Raw genomic sequence first — 18,121 nt, forward strand, 5'->3', positions numbered from 1 at the left:
ACCGTTTTGGTCCAAAAACTCCTTTGTGTTGTTCACTTGTTCTCTTAGGCCACGTATAAATTATGTTATTTTCTGATCATTACAACACGGTGGAACTTGTACTCTTCGGCTACATTTTGTGAACATTACAGCGCCAAGGAAAAATTTCATAATCATAACAAGTTAATTATCTGTGTACACTCTGGCTTTGGTTTGGTAAACATTAGAACGTCAACAACCGGTAGAAGTGTTACACCGTTTTGGTTAGGGAGATCTTCTCAGAGAGTGGGAGGTGGTTTGGTTCCATGCTCTTGAAATCATTGAAGAGATAAGATAGGACAAAAAAAAATACAGCATATAAACCCAGAGATGTAACACACCAATATCCGTTCCGTGCCACGCCTCAAAAGATCGTTGGCGCTAGCAGAGCTTTTCACCAACAAAAAACTGGGAGATGTTTTTTTAGAAAGCCTGTGAGATGGGAGATGGTTGACAACAACAGTTTATATCGTCACAAAAAAAGAAGCCATGTACAAGTCTGCCCGCAGTTGATTAATTCTCAAAAGAATATCGGTGGTTGATGGTAGCATGCTGGTCCTCCTGGATGCACTTTCTTCAAATGTATGCATGTCTGGTAAAACGTTTGGGGAGGCGGTTCTTCTCCTCTTGTTCTTCTTGCACTTCCTTACATTTATCAGCCGTTAGTGCAGTTTACAAGATTCAATTCAGGACGAATCCAATCATAGTGTAGATAGATTTTCCTTTTTGCTCTTTTGAGACCCTTTGGAAGTGATCAAGGTATCCCGTCAAAATAACCACGTAGACATATTCAACGGCAGGAGTGCACTGGATGCGCGAGCTCCTTGTATCGAAAGATGAGTGATACACATTGGTCCATGCAGATATACACATCTACTCCACCTAAGTCTGAACCTCGATTCCAGGTGTCCCGCAACATTTCAGGGCAGGCCGGACTACAAGTAAAATTTCCTCACGCGGTCCACGAAAAAAGGCGATATTTGATTCATGTAATGTAATCACGTGAAAAGAAGGGATCGTTGCGCTAAATAATTTCGACTCGGACAGCAAATGGCCGGAGCTCGGTGATCCTTCTGGGACAAAACGAAAGCAGCTAGCTAGCGATCTAGGTCCACACGAACCAGATCCTGCATCTGGATCAATGAAAGCAGACTAAGTCACTGCTCCGGCGATCAATTGTTTTTAGTCGTGTCTCGACCTCGCCACAAAAAAGAAGATTGCATGCATGCAATGCATGCCCACTGTTCTTGGCTTTACCAGAGCTCGAGGAAAAGAGGCTGTTCACGCCGGCTACGTAGCAATGCTTACTCTGGTTTAAAGTTTAAACTTGAATTCAGTACGAAATGATGTGCTCCGTTGTTCAATTCCATGGCCTGCTTTGCTTTGCTTGCTTTTTGTAAGCTCTTGCCGGAAAAGCTTAAAAAGCGTCGACCTACCCTGATCACCCCCTCAAAGTAAAACCAACTTACACAGGGAAAAACAAATCAAAAGGTATTGGAACTTGGAAGCGTATACATACATGTAGGCTCCGTGTACTTAGTACATGTGCTTGATCATCAGTAGCATATGGATGTGGTGGCCGACATGGTTACTGAAAAAGATCGAAAAGGAAAAACCCGTCGTGACTCTCCACGTTGCTTTCCTCCATCAGCGTTTGAAAATTTTGAACGGTCAATGGTGGCATCACAGGCCGAGAAGTCGTAAGTCATGCATCATCCTCATCACCATCACCATAATAATGTACTCCAATATTTTTTTGTAAAAAGGTTTTTTGACCAAAAAAATGCTTGCTTAAACAAGAGATTAATTAGCAATTTTATTGCAGAGGGAACCAAGCGGGCGGAACAGGAAAGGATCGATATTACTCACAATTTCAGGGCTGTTATTTTACACGGGCTGAAGAAGAATATCATAGGGGCAGTAAATACTGGGAAGGGATCGGGAAAATGTTGCCAAAAACATCAACTTAGCATGATGTAGCATTGGATTATGCTGTACTACTAAGTTGTATGGAGAATGGAGATCGACCAAAGACGCTCGATCGAACGCTTGGGGTTCATTCAGGCGGCACGGCAGCACGAGTTCAATTCAGATCCTCTGGTGATGGTGGTTGTGGTGCTGCTGGTACTGGTGGTGGTGTAATCCGGCGTGCCGGCGCATCGGCGGCTGGACCGGCGGCCTCGGCCTGAACTTCTCGTCGGCGACGATGGCGATGAGGCCGCCCAGCGGGGGCCGCATCTTGGCCCGGTAGCATATCTCGTCGTAGGGCCTGCGGTAGAACCGGAGGAACGGCAGGAACGACTCGCGCTCGCGTTCCCCGCGGCTGGCCTGCCCGTCCTTCCGGAACGTGAACAGCGTCGACGGCGACTGCAGGAACGACGGCCTCGGCGTCCTCGGGAACTGCTGCTGAGGAAGAAGGGGACGAAGAGGAGTCCTGCTATGTCCTGATGACCCCTTGGCTGCTTCGGACGGCGCGCGCTGGGCGCTGATGTGCGGCGCAGGGGCGGACGGAGGAGTGCGCGCGGCGGGGGAGGCGAAGGAGAAGGAGCGCGCGGAGAGCGGGGACGCGCCGACGAGGGACGGGCTCGAGGAGGGCACCACGGCGGAGCGCGGCGCTGGCGTGGGCGCGGTGGTGGAGAGGTACCACGGCTTGAGCGCGTTGTCGGAGACGCTGAAGGCGAAGCGCGACGAGGCGGAGCCGACCTTGTTGCCTGCCCCAGTGGTGGTGGTCAGCACGGCGGCGCCCGAGGACGGCTCGAACCGCAGCGAGGCCGTGCGCGGGTACGCCGTGAAGGACGCGTCCTCCAGCGAGTCCTCGAAGTCCAGCGAGCACACCGCCGCCGTCGCCGCAGCCAGCTCCACGAACGGCCTCACCCCCTGCACAGCACAAAAATCAAACACACGAAACACGTTTCAGAAAAAGCCTGATGCGACGCGATGATTGATGAAAGATGGATGTAATAATCAGGCAATGTACCTTCCACATGACGGAGAAGAGGGAGGGAGGGTCGATGACGAAGGCGCGGTGGAGGCGGCCGGGGTAGTAGTCGGCGACGATCTTGAGCGTGCCCATCAGCAGGTTCAGGAAAGCCGACGCGGACCGGAAAAAGCCTGCGAGATTATTAAAAGATTCGGTTCGTCATTCATCCCGTCAACGACTCGAGTTTCTTCCTTTCCCACACTTTCCTGCAGATTCTACTCTACGGCTCTTTGCTTTTTCTTCCGCCGCAAGCTCGGCAAAGCAGCCCAATCATTTTCGCTGCGATTTCAAACCGCACCGGCGGGAAAAGCTAGCCAGCCGAAGAGGCCCTCCACTTCACCCCCAAAAGCGGCGGCCATGCCCAAAGCCCAGACCCACTGTAGCGGTAACCGTGCACGCATCGTGGTCCGGTGCCGGGGCAATGCCATGCATCGTGCGTAAAGCAAGGAAACGGTACGCGGTCAAGGGCCGGGGACCGCGCTTGACCGAGGTAAACAATCGGGGGGAGACAGCCACCAGCCCAGAACAGAGAAGCGCAGTTCGTGCATGCGGAGGTGTTTGGATGGAGCAACCGCTCCGTCCAAACGGCCGCATGTGCGCTTCTGACCGACGGAGAAGGTACCCAATGGTACAACTGCTGGCCGGGTCGGGGCAGCAGAGCACTGCCTGACACTTGCGAGGCAATGTCAAATGAGACCATTCCTGCTTCGTCTTTTTTTTGTATCAGAACGTAAACAAACAGAGGGGGTGATGACAGAGCTGTCTGCTTGCTAGCTTACTTGCGTCGAAGAGGAGGACGAACTGGTCGACGAAGCGGTTCATGGACGCCACGGCCACCTCCAGCGTGAACACCAGGAAGCGCACGAACCTTGTTTGAGCAAAAAAAGAATGGGAATAATCAGTGTTGTTAGGTCCAAATCTCCAAAATGTAGTACAGCAAGAAAGGTGAAAATCAGGAAGGGGGCGGTGATTGATCCGTGCTTACGATTTCTGAGGATGGTACTTTGGGTAGTCGTCCTGCTTGATTTTAAACACCTGCAAACAAAAAAGCATCCCGTTTTAGAGCTAAGCTCCCGTGCACTCAACTGTTACTGGATGCATGGTTATTTACTACTGTAGGTAGGTCCATGTATGTTACCACGACGGGCCGGCTCTCGTCGTCGTGGCCGGCGACGTAGGCCATGCCCTCGGCCAGCTCGGCAGAGAACTCGTCGGCGATGATGTGATCTGCACGAGCACAACACAAAGTAAACATTAGCTACTACCTTGCATCTCCAAACATAATAACAACAAGGAGGCACTGTTGCAAACTGTACTTGCACATATGGGAAGGAAGCAAGCAAAATCACTTCAGCACAATAAATTCGGTGTGCAACGACTTGACTGAAATACACTGTGCCGTAGGTAGGTATCCCTCGCAATGATAAGAACAGGAGCAGAACAGAACAAAACAGAGCACATTAATGAATAGCCCCTTTTGTTCACGTCCCACGGATTTCAAAAAAACCAGGGGCAGCAAAAACAGACATTCTTAATCCAGATTCGTAGGCAGGAAACGAAACAAAGAGAAGCAGAGTGGAAATGGAATGCTGAACCCTCTGAACCGCACCTGCTCCGATGGTCTCCCTCCAGGACAGGGCGGCCCGCAGGTGCTTCGCCGCCTTCTTCACGCTCTCCCCGCGCGCCCGGAGGAACCGCTCCACGCACGCGTCGTCGCAGTACTTCGCCTGAGGGAGCAAGCAAACCGAGCAGCTAGCTTCAACGAGACGATCAAAGATACATAGATAGATAGCAGTTTCTGCGGGGAGAGGAAGAAAGGCACGGACCTGCTTGCCGGAGAGCGGCGCCTGCTTGCGCATTATCTTGCGGACGGCCTCGATCTTCTCCCTGTCCTTGGCGTCCACCTTCTCCATGGCCATGGTAGCGACCTTCGCCAGTTTGGTAAGAGCAGGGTGAGTGTGAAACTGTGGAATGTAGAGGAGACTAGGAGAGTGGGCAGCGGAGCCGCGGTGGAGCTGATGGCCTGAGAGAAAGAGAGAACGGAGCAAGAAGGGGAGAGGAGTATTATAAGAGGAGCGGGGAGAGGGGGGGTGCCGTTTAAGCCAAAGGCGCTAGCGGCCGAGGCAGGACGCTGGCTGACGGTGCTGGTGACGGACGTTTGTTTGCTCGCGCTGGCCCCAATGGTTTGGTCGTCGACTTTCACTCGTATTATTTCCGCGGCTGCTTCGGGGATTGCTTACGAATAACTGTCCGTTTTAGTGCGTCTGCTGATTATTAAAGAGGACGCCTTTTGCCCTTTATTTTTGTCTCCGAGTTTCTCATGTTTTCAGTTTCAGAATTGCATCACCTCATCATTGTCCATCTGATCATGAGTACTGTCGCTCTATTTAACTCATGGATTTGTGCTTTAACACGTCGATCTCTGGCAAAAGAAAAGGCAAGACTCCATCTATGTTCATCATGACTTATTAGGTGCCTAAATTGTCTCATCGTTAGTATCGTAGTGCTAATTAACCTATCATTTGTGCTTCGGCCATCATTACGCTCATGTCTAAACGGTGAAGATTAAGTGTACAGAAAACATGAGCGGATCTTGTGGGTTCCGACTTCTGACATGATTAATTTTCAGATATATCGATATGTTTGTACGTAGAACCTGCAAAAACATACCCATGTAGTAGTGACAAATTACACAACCTTTATATCACTGTAATTCAATTCAATTTTCAGAGAAGTGTCCAATATAACGGCGTACGTAACGCCGTCTAATCCCATAGAGCTTACTCCGTGAGAGCATTTTCGACTCATGCTAGGAGCGTATTTTGAAATTGTATCGCTGGTGGTCATTACACTTGATTATTTATTGTAGATATCCTCCAATCCGTTCCGGATATGCTTGAAGTGGGACCACTCTCTGCTTAATTAGTGCCCTATTTGAGTTTTGAATTTTACAGACGTTAGTTATATACGCCAAAATGGTTTATTAAAATGAACTCATATGTCCCAATGCTTGGAGCGTATTATGAAATAGTGCGTCTAATAGTTAAAGAGGACACCGTTTTGCCCATTAATTTTGTCTACGAGTTTCTCGTGTTTTCAGAATTGTATCGCCTCATCATTGTCCATGCCATGAGTACTGTTGCTCTATTTAACTCATGGATTTGTGCTTTACCGCATCGATATCTCGCATTACCTCCTAATAGCAAAAGAAAAAGCAAGACTTCACCTATGTTCATGATGATATGGGTGCCTAAATTGTCTCATCATTTCCTATTACGGGTAGTATTGTAGTGCTAATTAACCTATGATTTGTGATTCGGCCATGATGATGCTAATGCCTAAATCGGGAAGATTAAGTGCACAGAGAAAACATGAGCGGATCATGTGGGTTCCGACATGATTGATTTTCAAATATATCAATATCTTTCTACATAGATCGTAAAATAAAACTACATATGTGGTAGTAAATCACACAACCTTACACTGTATTTTGATTTTGAGAGAAGTGTTCAATATAACGGTGTAATGCTATCTAACCCCGTAGATCTTACTCCGTGAGAGAATTGACACAAGCTTGGAGCGTCTTTTGAAATCGTATTGTTGGTGGTCATTATATTTGCTCATTTATTGTAGATATGCTCCAACGGTTCCAGATATGCATGAAGTAGACCACTCGATCTGCTTAACACTCGTGTGATTTGATTTTTGAATTTTATAGAAGTTGCTTATATACGCCAAAATGGTTTATTCAAATGACCCCAAATGTCCCAAATGGTATTTTGAAATAGTATGGTTGTTGGTCGTTATATTTGTTTATTTATTCTAGGTATGTACGTTCCAACGGTTCCGGATTGCTTGAAGTGGGACCACTCTAGTCTGCCATTTGAGTTTTAAATCTTATAGACGTTACCTATATGCGCCAAAATGGTTTATTTACATGACCTCATATGTCATTCTTATCGTGTATCGGCGCACTACCGAAATTTGAATCATACCGACGTACAATTTTGTTAGCTCATTTATTGGCTTTGGAGGACCATATGCACCTAGACACATGGTATAGAAGAAATCTCTCATGGCATAAATGACGGATATCTCACCGAACTTGTCGCAGTGTGTTAATTGGGGTAGGGATATTCTGATGATGGCGCGATGGTGACTCAGCCAGGTGGGCTTCTTAGCTCGGTGGGCCGAATCACCGTGGTAGGCCTACCCGGCCTAGGGTGATCCGGAGATAGAACTGATTTATTTATGGTTATATGATCACATTTAATCAATTCACAATTTTCTTTTTGGTGCATGCTGAGTTAGAATCAAGTGAGGTTATAATTTGTCCTTGATAAATTAACCATCACATAGCCTTGCTTTTGATGGGCAATTTGAATCGTGTGCGTATGCGATCGATGGGATAACATGTGGGAAACTATATATGTACCTGGTTTTTTCTTTTGCTTTTAGTTAGTTTGATTGATATTTTTACTTAGAAAGTACTCCCTCTGATACTAAATTCTTGACTCAAACTTGCCCAAATATGAATATATCTATTCTTAAAAAACATCTAGATACATGTAATATTTCGACAACAATTTAGGATCGGAGGGAGTACGTGCTTTTCTTCTGCTTATATCCTATTCACGTGTTTTTCGTCTTCATCATCAAAAGATAAAAGTCGTGCATGCATTGGACTGATGTACACTTTAATTAGGGCCGTCAGGGGGCAACATCACTCTCGTACACGATCAAGGGTTTCTACCGTGTGGCTTCAATTAGGGTCAAGCAGGGAGGGCCGGCCAGCATCACTCGTATGCGATGATCAAGTCTTTTCTACAGTCTGAGTCTGACGAAATGCTGAGATCCAAAAACCCACTTATGATCCGGCCCATACTGTACCAGCATGCATGCATGCATGCTTGGCAGCGTCGATGAGCAGTGGATGGATGAATGAACCATTCAATCGGCCTAGCCTACTAGCTCTGTACTACGTTGGTTCGGCTGTCGCATTCACCTGCCGGAGAGCGGCAACTGTGCCTCCTCACCTGGCACTTGACTCGAGCTCACAAGGCAGCTGTGGCCTGTTGCAGTGGAGACGATCGACCGAGCCACCGGGGTTCAGGCTTGAACCGGGGTACGAACGTGCATGCGTATATATTCGGCCGCTGTTCGCACGTGGGGGTCCGTAGCCAGGACTACAGCTAACCACCAAGAGCCAGCACAGTATAGGCAAACCTGTGATCAGAGGTGTCCATTAGCGATTTGTCCTGGATTAGCTACCTGCGGCGCGCGAGGCTGGAGATCTGTACGTTGCACGCATTGCATATTTGCATGCATGCAAAATCCGCATACGCCGGCCTTCACTCGTCTCGGCCAGCTGGTGTCTAGCGGCCGGCCCGGGGCCCCCCGGCCGGGCAAAGATTTGACATCGACGGGAGATCGATCGATGGATACATGGCGTTGTTGTGTTGCAATCGTTCATGTCATCTAGCTCGGGCATTATCTCGGACTATTCTATTTCCGTTTTGGCGGCTTTGCTTGCTGGCTGTGACACGCACCGCCTTTCCCCTTTGCCGCTTTGGGTGGGGCTCGTCCCGTCGCCCGTACGTAGCGGTAGGTTAGGTCGTCCAATTATGCCAGCGCTACCTGGTAGTACTACTACTCCGTAGCTAATCCGTAGAGAAAATAACAAGCTAGGTTCTCGTTTTACACTAAACTACAAAGTCTTGGAGTACTGCCGTTGGAAGGTCTTTTCAATACTTGTGGGTTGAATCTATGCGTGTGGCTAAGTTGACCGATTTTTAAGGAAAAAAACTTAAATCCCAGTTGAACTGTCGGATTATGATTTGGATGTCATCCATTCTTCTCTTTTCATCGTCCCTCCAAACCCACCCACCCACCCACGCATGCATGCACGCCCGGGAGCCTCTGCCTCTCCCGTGTCGTGATCTCCCGCTGCGGTGCGGCCCCGGCCGGCCAGCGCCAGGCCAGGGGTGTGAGCAACCGACCGACGAGTGGATGGATCACGCACTCCACTCCTTTTTACGGTTCCCGATGGTGCGTGCACCATGCATGTATGATATATGTGCAGGAATGCACGGGCAACCGGTTGACTAATGGAGATGAGCCGGGGAGGCGCGCGCGGTTGGAGGCGAGCGCGGCGTCGTGTTGCGCCTGGCGGAATCCCCCCGGCCGGGGTGCGGCGCCTGACCCGTTGGGGATGGTTCTGCCTCGCGGGGCTTCGATTGTTTCGGGAAGGAGTCGACCGATGCTTTAGTTTGCAGTCTCTGCGTGCGCGCACCTGGTTCGCTGCAGTGTGTCCAACCTTGCATGCACATCAGTGGATGGATGGATGGATGGACTGATTGATTTGAGCCCATCGGCGGGCTACAAGCGGCGCAAATTAACACGGGTTGTCAACATGATTAGGGAAGAAACGTTTGTTGTCACGACATGATTCCACGGAACTTCCACCGGATCGTCGCGTGAATAAGAAACTGATGGCAACATGGAAACAATCCGCCTCAGGAGCCTGCGCTTGGAGTTCGGAACAGATTTTTTTCCCCTTTTTATTTTTTACGAACACTTTTCATACTTTATGCCATCGCCAAGTTACATTTTTCGTACTACTGCTTATCACATGGGAGTCAAACATAAGTTCCAGCTAGCTTACGTGCCGTTCCTAGGAAACATGAAACTGAGCCACTGAAACTGGAGTCCTGCTCTGTTCTCCAGCAACTACCCATTTTCAGCAGTCGGCCTGCCAGTCAGTCACTCTACATATATAACACTCTCTGCAGTGAACTGCCGAGGAGAGTAGGTAAGCTAGCTGATCAGCATGCATGCATGCATGTCACGTAACTTTACTTAGGTGAGGTTGGAGTAGGCCTGAAACTGCAGTGCCAAAGCTGCTGAAATAAATGTGGCAAGAAAGCTGTGAAAATAAATTACTAGCAAACAGTATTGTCCACCAAGTCATAGTTTGACCATTGCGTACAAGTTATATTTTTCAACTAGGTCCCGAAGTAGATAAATAACTTATGATTTTATGTGTTTTGGAATGACCAGCAGCCTTAACATTAACAGTGCTGTGTCAATGTCAATAAACCACACAATTGTTTGGCTTTTCTAAGAACTCATTGATAGTAATCTACACAATTTGCGCAAAAGCCGAAAGGCCGCTAGCTCATGATGCAGCAGGACGCTCGTAGCTAGCAATTTCGCTGGGAATAATATTCCATCTGGATCGATATGATTATGTGAAGACTATATAACTGTACGTCGAAGTGATGGACCAGCCTGTGGGAGACTGAGAGCAGCCATACCATAGATGGATAAACGATGGTGCATTCTAGATACTAGCTAGAGGTAGCTGCTAGTCCCCGCGAGTCGGTACAACTATATTATTATGGTTGAGAAAATCGGTTGTCTGAGGCTCAGGCACAGCAGTGCTTTTGTTCGATTCAGAAAAACAGAGCACTAGACTACAACAATCTTCGGGTGGACCACCGGAGATCACGCGGAATGTCGGACCTGGGCGCGCACCAACTCCTCTCGCCACCTGCAAAGCTAGTAACTCCCTTCACACCGTTGATCCCATGGCTAGCTAATTGGACATCTAAGCATTGTCAATAATCTGGGCATGCCATGGACACATGGGCCATGGCATATAGTACAAGTATTAAGTATACACTACTTGAATGTCTGATGGCATAAGTCAACTGTGTTTGAATGTCTGTCGTGTCGTCTATGGCTCCCAAGATTTCAAGTACGACGTGCACGACGTGCATGGGTCCAAGAATTATTGACCATCGTGCGCCATGTGCATGTATTTTCAATTGCGAAATCACGGCCATATATGACACTTCACACTTGTAAGCCGCGGCATGTCAGCGCGAAGGCAGGCAGGGGCGAAAAACATAATGAAGTGCGTGCGTGGAGGAATCCGGCATTGGTTGTCCCGTTCCCCTTTTACCCTGGGCCATCCATTGGTCGATCATGATCAGCAGCCGTGACTCATGAGCCATCACGAACCTGGCCGGGGGTCGTTTTCTTCGCGTTTCAAAATTTGAAACGCAGTCCACGGATTGGCAAATACTACTCCAGTAAGTACGTGCACACACACTGCTCGTAGAAGTCCACCGGTCCAAGCGAGCCAGCGACGGGCATCGTCGGCGAGAATATATCTTAACTCGATCGGTCGCCCTTTTTCCCACCCGGCCGGCCTCGCATGTATCATATATGTACGGAGTACTGTATTATTCTCCCTCTTTCGAATTCAAGGCACGCACCGAGTTTATTCCATTTCTGTACATATACACTTTTCGTGGGGTCTGTGTGGCGCATGCATGCACTCGATCCCACACCAGTTTATTTTCAGGGGACAGCGACGATAGATCCCACGTCAGATTATCCCACATCCGACCAGCATGATTGATGTCTTCTTGATGCTGCATGCAAATGGCAGCAAGCTAAGCCGTACGTTGCCATCGATCATGCATGCCGCTGATCGGTCTTAGCGCTCGACAAGACGACCACTACCGCTTCCGGCCTCCTCGTTTCACGTCGCTGCCGCGCAGCAACAAGCACAGCTATGCTTATATTGCTTACACGGAAGCAGCGCCTCGATCTCCCAGTGCTTCTGTGCTTGTGCGGGTTTCAGGCGCCCGGCGGGGGAAAGCCTGATCGATAAAGGCGCGCTAGAGCTATATCGCTGTACTGGCTGACCGCCGGTCATCGTGTCCGTGGGGGCTGACTAGTGCGGCCGCGCCCGTGCATATGCCTGCCGCGGCAGCCGGCCGGCCGGCACGGCACACGGCACCTGCGCGCAAAATGTGGACCGTGTCCGGTTGTTGAGTTCGTGCGATGACGAGGAGCTGTGCCTAGATGAGTGTGGATCGTACAAGTACGTACCGGAGCCAGACGGGCGAAGGTTTCGTGGCGGCGGTGGTGATTATTGGCGCACATCGAGGTTGAAAGGTGGATGATCAATTTGATCTGGGTGCGTGTACGTATCTGATTCAGATGGGACGACGTCCAGGACTCCAGGCCCCCTTTTTAGGAACGCACATGCATACAGATGCCCTAGCTAGATGCAGCATGCAGCAGCCGTGGCGTTTGAGACCGGGTGAAACATTGTTTTTCTTCTTCAATAAAGCCTTCGTTTGCGAATGCTCGCACTCCATACATAGTTTTTGGGACGGAATCTTACTTCTCTAATCTTTACTCCCTTCGTTTCATAATTCTTGTCGAAATATTACATGTATCTAGACATGTCTCAACTTTGCTAAAAATGGATGTATCTATTTCTAAAATTATCTAAGATACATGTAATATTTCGACGAGAATTATGGAACGGAGTGAGCAAGCTGCCGATGTTGTCCGCTTTGTTGCGATGCCGTCCAGACGATTGTTTGTTGGCTAGCTTGTTCCTGTCCTTGCATTCGGCTGATCGAGCGGCCCCCGGTACTCTCGAGTGTTTCTGTACGTACGCTGGTATCCTCTGCTCTTTACCTTGCCTCTCTCTCAAATATTGTTACCGCTAGCAAAGGAACGTCAAGGAGGAATATTAACAAGAGACAAATGGAACGGATCAATTAATCAGGGTAGTGTGTACATAGGGGGCAGAATTTGTTTTATGACTGCAGTTACCAAAGAATAAGATCAATTAATCAGAGTACTATTCACTTCCTAGTTCCTATAACTCTTTTCAAAGATGTGTAAACCCTGTTTTTCGATTTCGAAAAAAAAAACATTTTCAATTGGGTCGACGATTTTTTGTTTTGGTTGTCTACGAGATTTTGATTTTGTAACGCAAAACTGAACAACTATGGAAAGTAAATATAGATGTAAATGAATCGGTAGGTTTTTTTTGCACTAAGTATATCAGACCTATAAAGTGTTTATCTAGAGTTTTTATTAATGAACGTTCACCCGTTACTTTTTTAAGAACATTCACCCGTTGGTATTTGCCAAGAGAAATGAACTGAAAACCAGGATGCCTGTTTCTCAATTTTTAAAAAAAATACAGGATGCCTGGATCCAAATCATTCATGGGCTTTTCTCTATGCCAGAATCCTCCACCACTGCTTCGTACGTACAATCGTACCCAACCACAGTGTATAACTGGGCCCCGATGTACACGCCGCCGCGAAATTCAGGGAGAAAATCAAAACAGCTCTAAATAGCCAACCGGATCTCATCATCAATCCGGCCCAGGTTTCTTAGCCCAGTGCGTTACCGACTACCGAGGGCCCAGCCGGCAGCTACGCACCCGTCCCAATTCCCAGACCCTCCGTCGGCGTCTCTACGGTTCCCGACGCTTCCTGAGACCTCAGCGGCGGGCTCCGCCTGAGGCTCGCGCGTGGCGTGCTCTCTCGACCTCTCCAGAAAATGCCTTTGCCCCTTCTTCTACCTCCTCCACCCCCTCCTTCTCCGCACTGCTTGCTCAGTTGCTCCTACCCCTGTCTTCCGCACACACTGCCTGCGAGCGAGCATCAGCGAGAACCTCCAACGAAGGGAGTCCCCAGCGCGCATCCGTCGCCCGTTCAGGTATGGAATCTTCAAACGCCACACATGCTTAATTTTATGCCATGCCTGATTAATTCGAGGGACGCACCGTAGCTCGTCGATCAGAGATTCAGAGTGTCAGATAGCCCCCGAGTGCTCGCTGTTTTTTTTTTGTCGCACAATGCAGGATGGGTCGTGGCGGTCAGGTCTTAGCATTTACAGTACCTTTTGCGTAGGATGGAGAAACTAAGCAAGGCACAATTCACAAAGCAGCCAAGATCAGGTCCGAGTATTTGCTTCTTGCGTAGGATGGAGAAACTAAGCATGGCACAAAGCAGCAGGAGACCACTTGTTCATGTGCGTGGCTGTGCCAGTGCCTATTTGTTAATTTCGAACGCAAATATTCCTATACTGTAAACGATAGCTTAAACCTGCCAAACCTATTTTAGCTAGGTTGCACGCATGACCCATATCAGATACATGGAATTGTGTAAGGATATGTTAGCAAGCTAAGTTGGGTACCAATTTTTGTCGGTCACAACTCACAACTCACAAGTTAAATGAGATAGGGAAAATGTTTGGCATAAATGGACACTCTTAGGCTGTGATCTGAACGAATCTTGGTGCTGATTTTTTATGGTTATGCAGGGAGGAGCATTGAGTTCTCTATTAGTCTGTGGTTTTCTGAATTCTGATGTAAGATTGAGTCCCCAGCTCTTCCCTTTGTTTTGTGCTGAACTGATTGTTCTAAGTATATGACAGGGGAAGAGCACAGAATGAAAACAAAGTAGATAGTTTAAGTAATGCATTGGTTGTTTATAACTCATGCTGCCCCGTATGGGATTCCGGATTCTCGTGTCAAAGTCTGATCTGATGATTTGGAATTTGCTTCCGATTGTTCATATTGAAATTCAGTGACATACTGTGTGTACCTTGTAACACATTTAGGATGAGGGGAGTGATACTTGGCTATGTATTCTGTTTGTTGATCTGGGTTGCTAGGTGACGCTGTATTCATTTGCTTTTTGAAAACCAAGAAAATCTCACTTTGTGCTGTTAAATTTCGTTTGTTGGCTGTTGTTGCTGGCTTGTACTTATTACTCATGCAAATTTCCTTATCGACTGGCACTTAAATGTTTGAGGTACATCTCGTGCTATAATATAGGCCGTTAAATGTCTCAAAATATCAGTTTGAAAGTCAGACTCCGTCCTGTCTTAAACGATCTGTGACTGAGTATCAACTAATATTTGATTCCTACTCCATTAACCTATTTTTGGATTCTGTAACCATGTGTAACAACTAGCAAGTTCAATTGTATGTTGCAGGATGGCTGAACAGTTCTACACTGTGGCATCTGATAGTGAAACCACTGGCGAAGAGAAAGCACAGCAAACATTCCCTGATGTTGCTATTGGCATTGATATTGGTACTTCAAAATGCAGCGTTGCTGTTTGGAATGGTCATCAAGTGGAGCTGCTGAAAAACACTCGTAGCCAGAAAGGGATGAGGTCATATGTCATGTTCAAAGATGACACCCTTTCAGCTGGTGTTACTGGAGGAGCAACCAAGGAGCACGCACATGAGGAAAGAGATGTTTTGTCAGGAAGTGCAATATTTAACATGAAACGTTTGATTGGCAGAATGGACACGGATGAAGTTGTTCAAGCTAGCAAGACCCTCCCTTTTCTTGTGCAGACATTGGGTATCGGTGTGAGACCATTCATTGCAGCACTGGTGAACAATATGTGGCGGTCCACAACTCCTGAGGAGGTTCTTGCCATATTTCTACTTGAATTAAAGGCCTTGGTTGAGATGCATTATAAGCATCCAGTAAGGAATACTATTCTAACCATCCCAGTTGCATTCAGTCGGTTCCAACAGACAAGGATTGAGAGAGCATGTGCAATGGCTGGACTGCATGTGTTGAGGCTCATGCCAGAGCCTACTGCCGTTGCACTTCTGTATGCTCAGCAGCAACAGCAGCTTCTGCATGACAATATGGGAAGTGGCATTGAGAAAATTGCTCTGATATTTAACATGGGTGCTGGTTATTGTGATGTCGCGGTGTCTGCCACTGCTGGAGGTGTTTCTCAAATAAGAGCACTCTCAGGTTGCACTGTCGGTGGAGAGGACATACTTCAGAATGTTATGCGGCACCTCCATCCCAATTTTGATAGTTTATTTGCTGGTCACACAATGGATAGAATCAAGTCAATGGGTTTGCTGCGGATCGCCACTCAGGATGCGGTTCACAAACTGACCACCCAGGAAAGTATCGAGATCAACGTAGATTTGGGAGGCGGCCAGAAAGTGTCAAAGGTTTTGGGTCGTGCAGAATTTGAACAAGTGAACAAGATGATCTTTGAGGAATGTGAGAGGGTCATCAAGCAATGCTTGCACGATGCAAAGTTAGCCCCAGAAGACATCAATGATGTGATCTTGGTTGGAGGATGTTCCAGGATTCCTAAAATCAGAAGCCTCGTCCTGGGATTATGCAAGAAAGCAGATTCTTATGCGAGTATAGATGTTCTAGAAGCTGCCGTGTCAGGTGCTGCACTGGAAGGAGCCATTGCTTCAGGAGTCACTGATCCTTCGGGGAGCTTGGATCTGCTAACTATCCAGGCAACACCGATGAACCTTGGAATCCGTGCTGACGGTGATACCTTTGCTGCAATAATTCCAAGGAACACTGCAGTTCCTGCAAGAAGGGACATGCTATTCACAACAACACATGATAATCAGACAGAGGCGCTTGTTGCCGTCTACGAAGGTGAAGGCAAGCAGGCGGAAGAGAACCATCTGCTCGGGTATTTCAAGATCACCGGCATTCCAGCAGCACCGAAGGGCGCCGTTGAAATCAATGTATGCATGGACATCGATGCTGCCAATGTCCTCAGGGTGTTTGCAGGCGTTGTCAAGCCTCAAGGCCCGGCCACTCCGCCGTTTATTGAGGTGAGGATGCCCACACTAGACGATGGCCATGGCTGGTGCGGGCAGGCCCTCGCTAAGATGTATGGCGGTAATCTCGACCTAGCTGTTCTCCCTAAGAAGCTGCAGCCGTGAGGAGACTTGCTTATCTTCGCCCAGTATAGCGGTGTTTCCCGTATGTTAGTTCGTGCACCGTGGCTTAGTGATGTGGACTCTACTCTTTATGTACAGAAAGAATAAATTCCAGTGTCGTATTTGTACGATATTGTGTTCTCTGTAGTGTGAAACGATGTTACCTGTGCTGTGAACGTGAACTCCTGTACTTGTATGACAGTAAGCAAGAGGTGTTTACTGTTTAGTCTCTGTTGTGCTGCATTAAAATACCCGGGGTTTGTAGAATTCTTCATTTTTCGTACTGTGAATCTGACCAGCGTTGGGGAAATCAGTCAAGAACTGTTGTTCTCCAATATACGGCCTTTCCCTATCTCCTTCAGTTCATGCTTGTCTACATTCCAGGAAGAATAAATTCTTCCACATTAACGGCTAGTGGCAGGATTGTTGGGTCTCATTGTCACAACATCCAGAGGGAACAAATAGGCGGTATCATGCGTCTGGCGTCCAGGTACAACGTGACGTGTAACGGCTGCAACAATCAGATGGCCAATGGGCAGCCCAGAACGGGCTAAAACGTGCGTGTAAAGATCATGGGCTCACACATCAGTGCTGGGTGCAAACGGTGCACGCACTGGGCATTGCTGACTGGACAATCCAGCGGGACGACGACTTCCCAATTTCCCCTGGTCAGTAACACGAGGTGCGTGAATCGCCTGCTTCTAGTTGTAGTATCTTTTTGCAAAATAATAATAGCAGATCGGTAGAGGGAAGATCATTTTCCGTAGAGGCTTTTTGGTAACTAGACGTGCACCAACCCAATCAGTAGACTAGTAGAGGTTACGGCCTACCACGCAAAAATTATTCTACGTACTACCATTTTGACTCCAGCTTCGTGCGATTCAGAGAACAATTGCAGTGCTGTAACACTCGATCGACGACGGTGACTCTGAACTCAGCAGATCGATATTTCCATACGTGTTCAGCAGTGCTGTCTGTCAAGAATTATGTCTTCTTTTTTGACTGCACGAATTATGTCTTCTTAACAAGGTCGCCGGTGAAACGGACTTTGTCGAGAAAATTATAGCGCGTTTACTTATCAGTTACCGCAGAGTCAAGGCCCAGCCTGGACCGGATATGCCTTGGCGCTGCTCGGGCAGCAGTAGTTTCCGACTTTGCCTGAGCGCGACTGGTCCGTTTGTTCATACGCACCGGAAGTCCGGAACACAAGTCAAATCAAAGAGATCATCAGGGACTTCCCCACTGGAAAACGGTGCTACGCATACGTGATACACCGATGCGTGGCGTTGATTACGTGCTCGCCGGTGTATTTTACTGCACGGTCAAAGGATTTCGCAAGTGAAAAAGAATCTTTACAAGACCAACGCATGCCTCCAGGTCCTACCTGTTCTTGAGGGCGTGGCCAGCTCGTGCTGCGCCCAAGTGTCTGCCTCGTTCGTCAGCGACTGGAAATTTTAAGACAAATATATATCCCGCCTGCCCTGGTGGAATACGGAATACGTACTCCAGTTCGTGTCAAACATCGCAATCCGCCACCGATCCAGCTGATCCAACAAGGCAAA

General features: G+C 48.0%; 2 protein-coding genes across 2 annotated transcripts; one reads left to right on the forward strand and one right to left on the reverse strand.

Moving 5' to 3' along the window:
• Positions 1 to 1,816: 1,816 nt before the first annotated feature.
• On the reverse strand, positions 1,817 to 5,055 carry LOC100828426 (SEC14 cytosolic factor). The gene is made up of 7 exons (XM_003558431.4): positions 4,825 to 5,055; positions 4,608 to 4,725; positions 4,137 to 4,225; positions 3,984 to 4,033; positions 3,778 to 3,866; positions 2,996 to 3,129; positions 1,817 to 2,895 (listed from the first exon to the last, which is right to left on the reverse strand). Exons 1-7 carry the CDS (start codon positions 4,915 to 4,917, stop codon positions 2,107 to 2,109), a joined length of 1,362 nt encoding a protein of 453 aa, XP_003558479.1. The 5' UTR covers positions 4,918 to 5,055; the 3' UTR covers positions 1,817 to 2,106.
• An 8,218-nt stretch (positions 5,056 to 13,273) lies between these two features.
• LOC100829842 (heat shock 70 kDa protein 8) lies at positions 13,274 to 16,826 on the forward strand. The gene is made up of 2 exons (XM_003558436.4): positions 13,274 to 13,540; positions 14,825 to 16,826. The coding sequence occupies exon 2, from the start codon at positions 14,826 to 14,828 to the stop codon at positions 16,560 to 16,562; it is 1,737 nt and encodes a 578-aa protein (XP_003558484.1). The 5' UTR covers positions 13,274 to 13,540; position 14,825; the 3' UTR covers positions 16,563 to 16,826.
• Positions 16,827 to 18,121: the final 1,295 nt, after the last annotated feature.

This window comes from Brachypodium distachyon, chromosome 1 (assembly GCF_000005505.3).
Source record: "Brachypodium distachyon strain Bd21 chromosome 1, Brachypodium_distachyon_v3.0, whole genome shotgun sequence".
Taxonomy (NCBI): Eukaryota; Viridiplantae; Streptophyta; class Magnoliopsida; order Poales; family Poaceae; genus Brachypodium; species Brachypodium distachyon.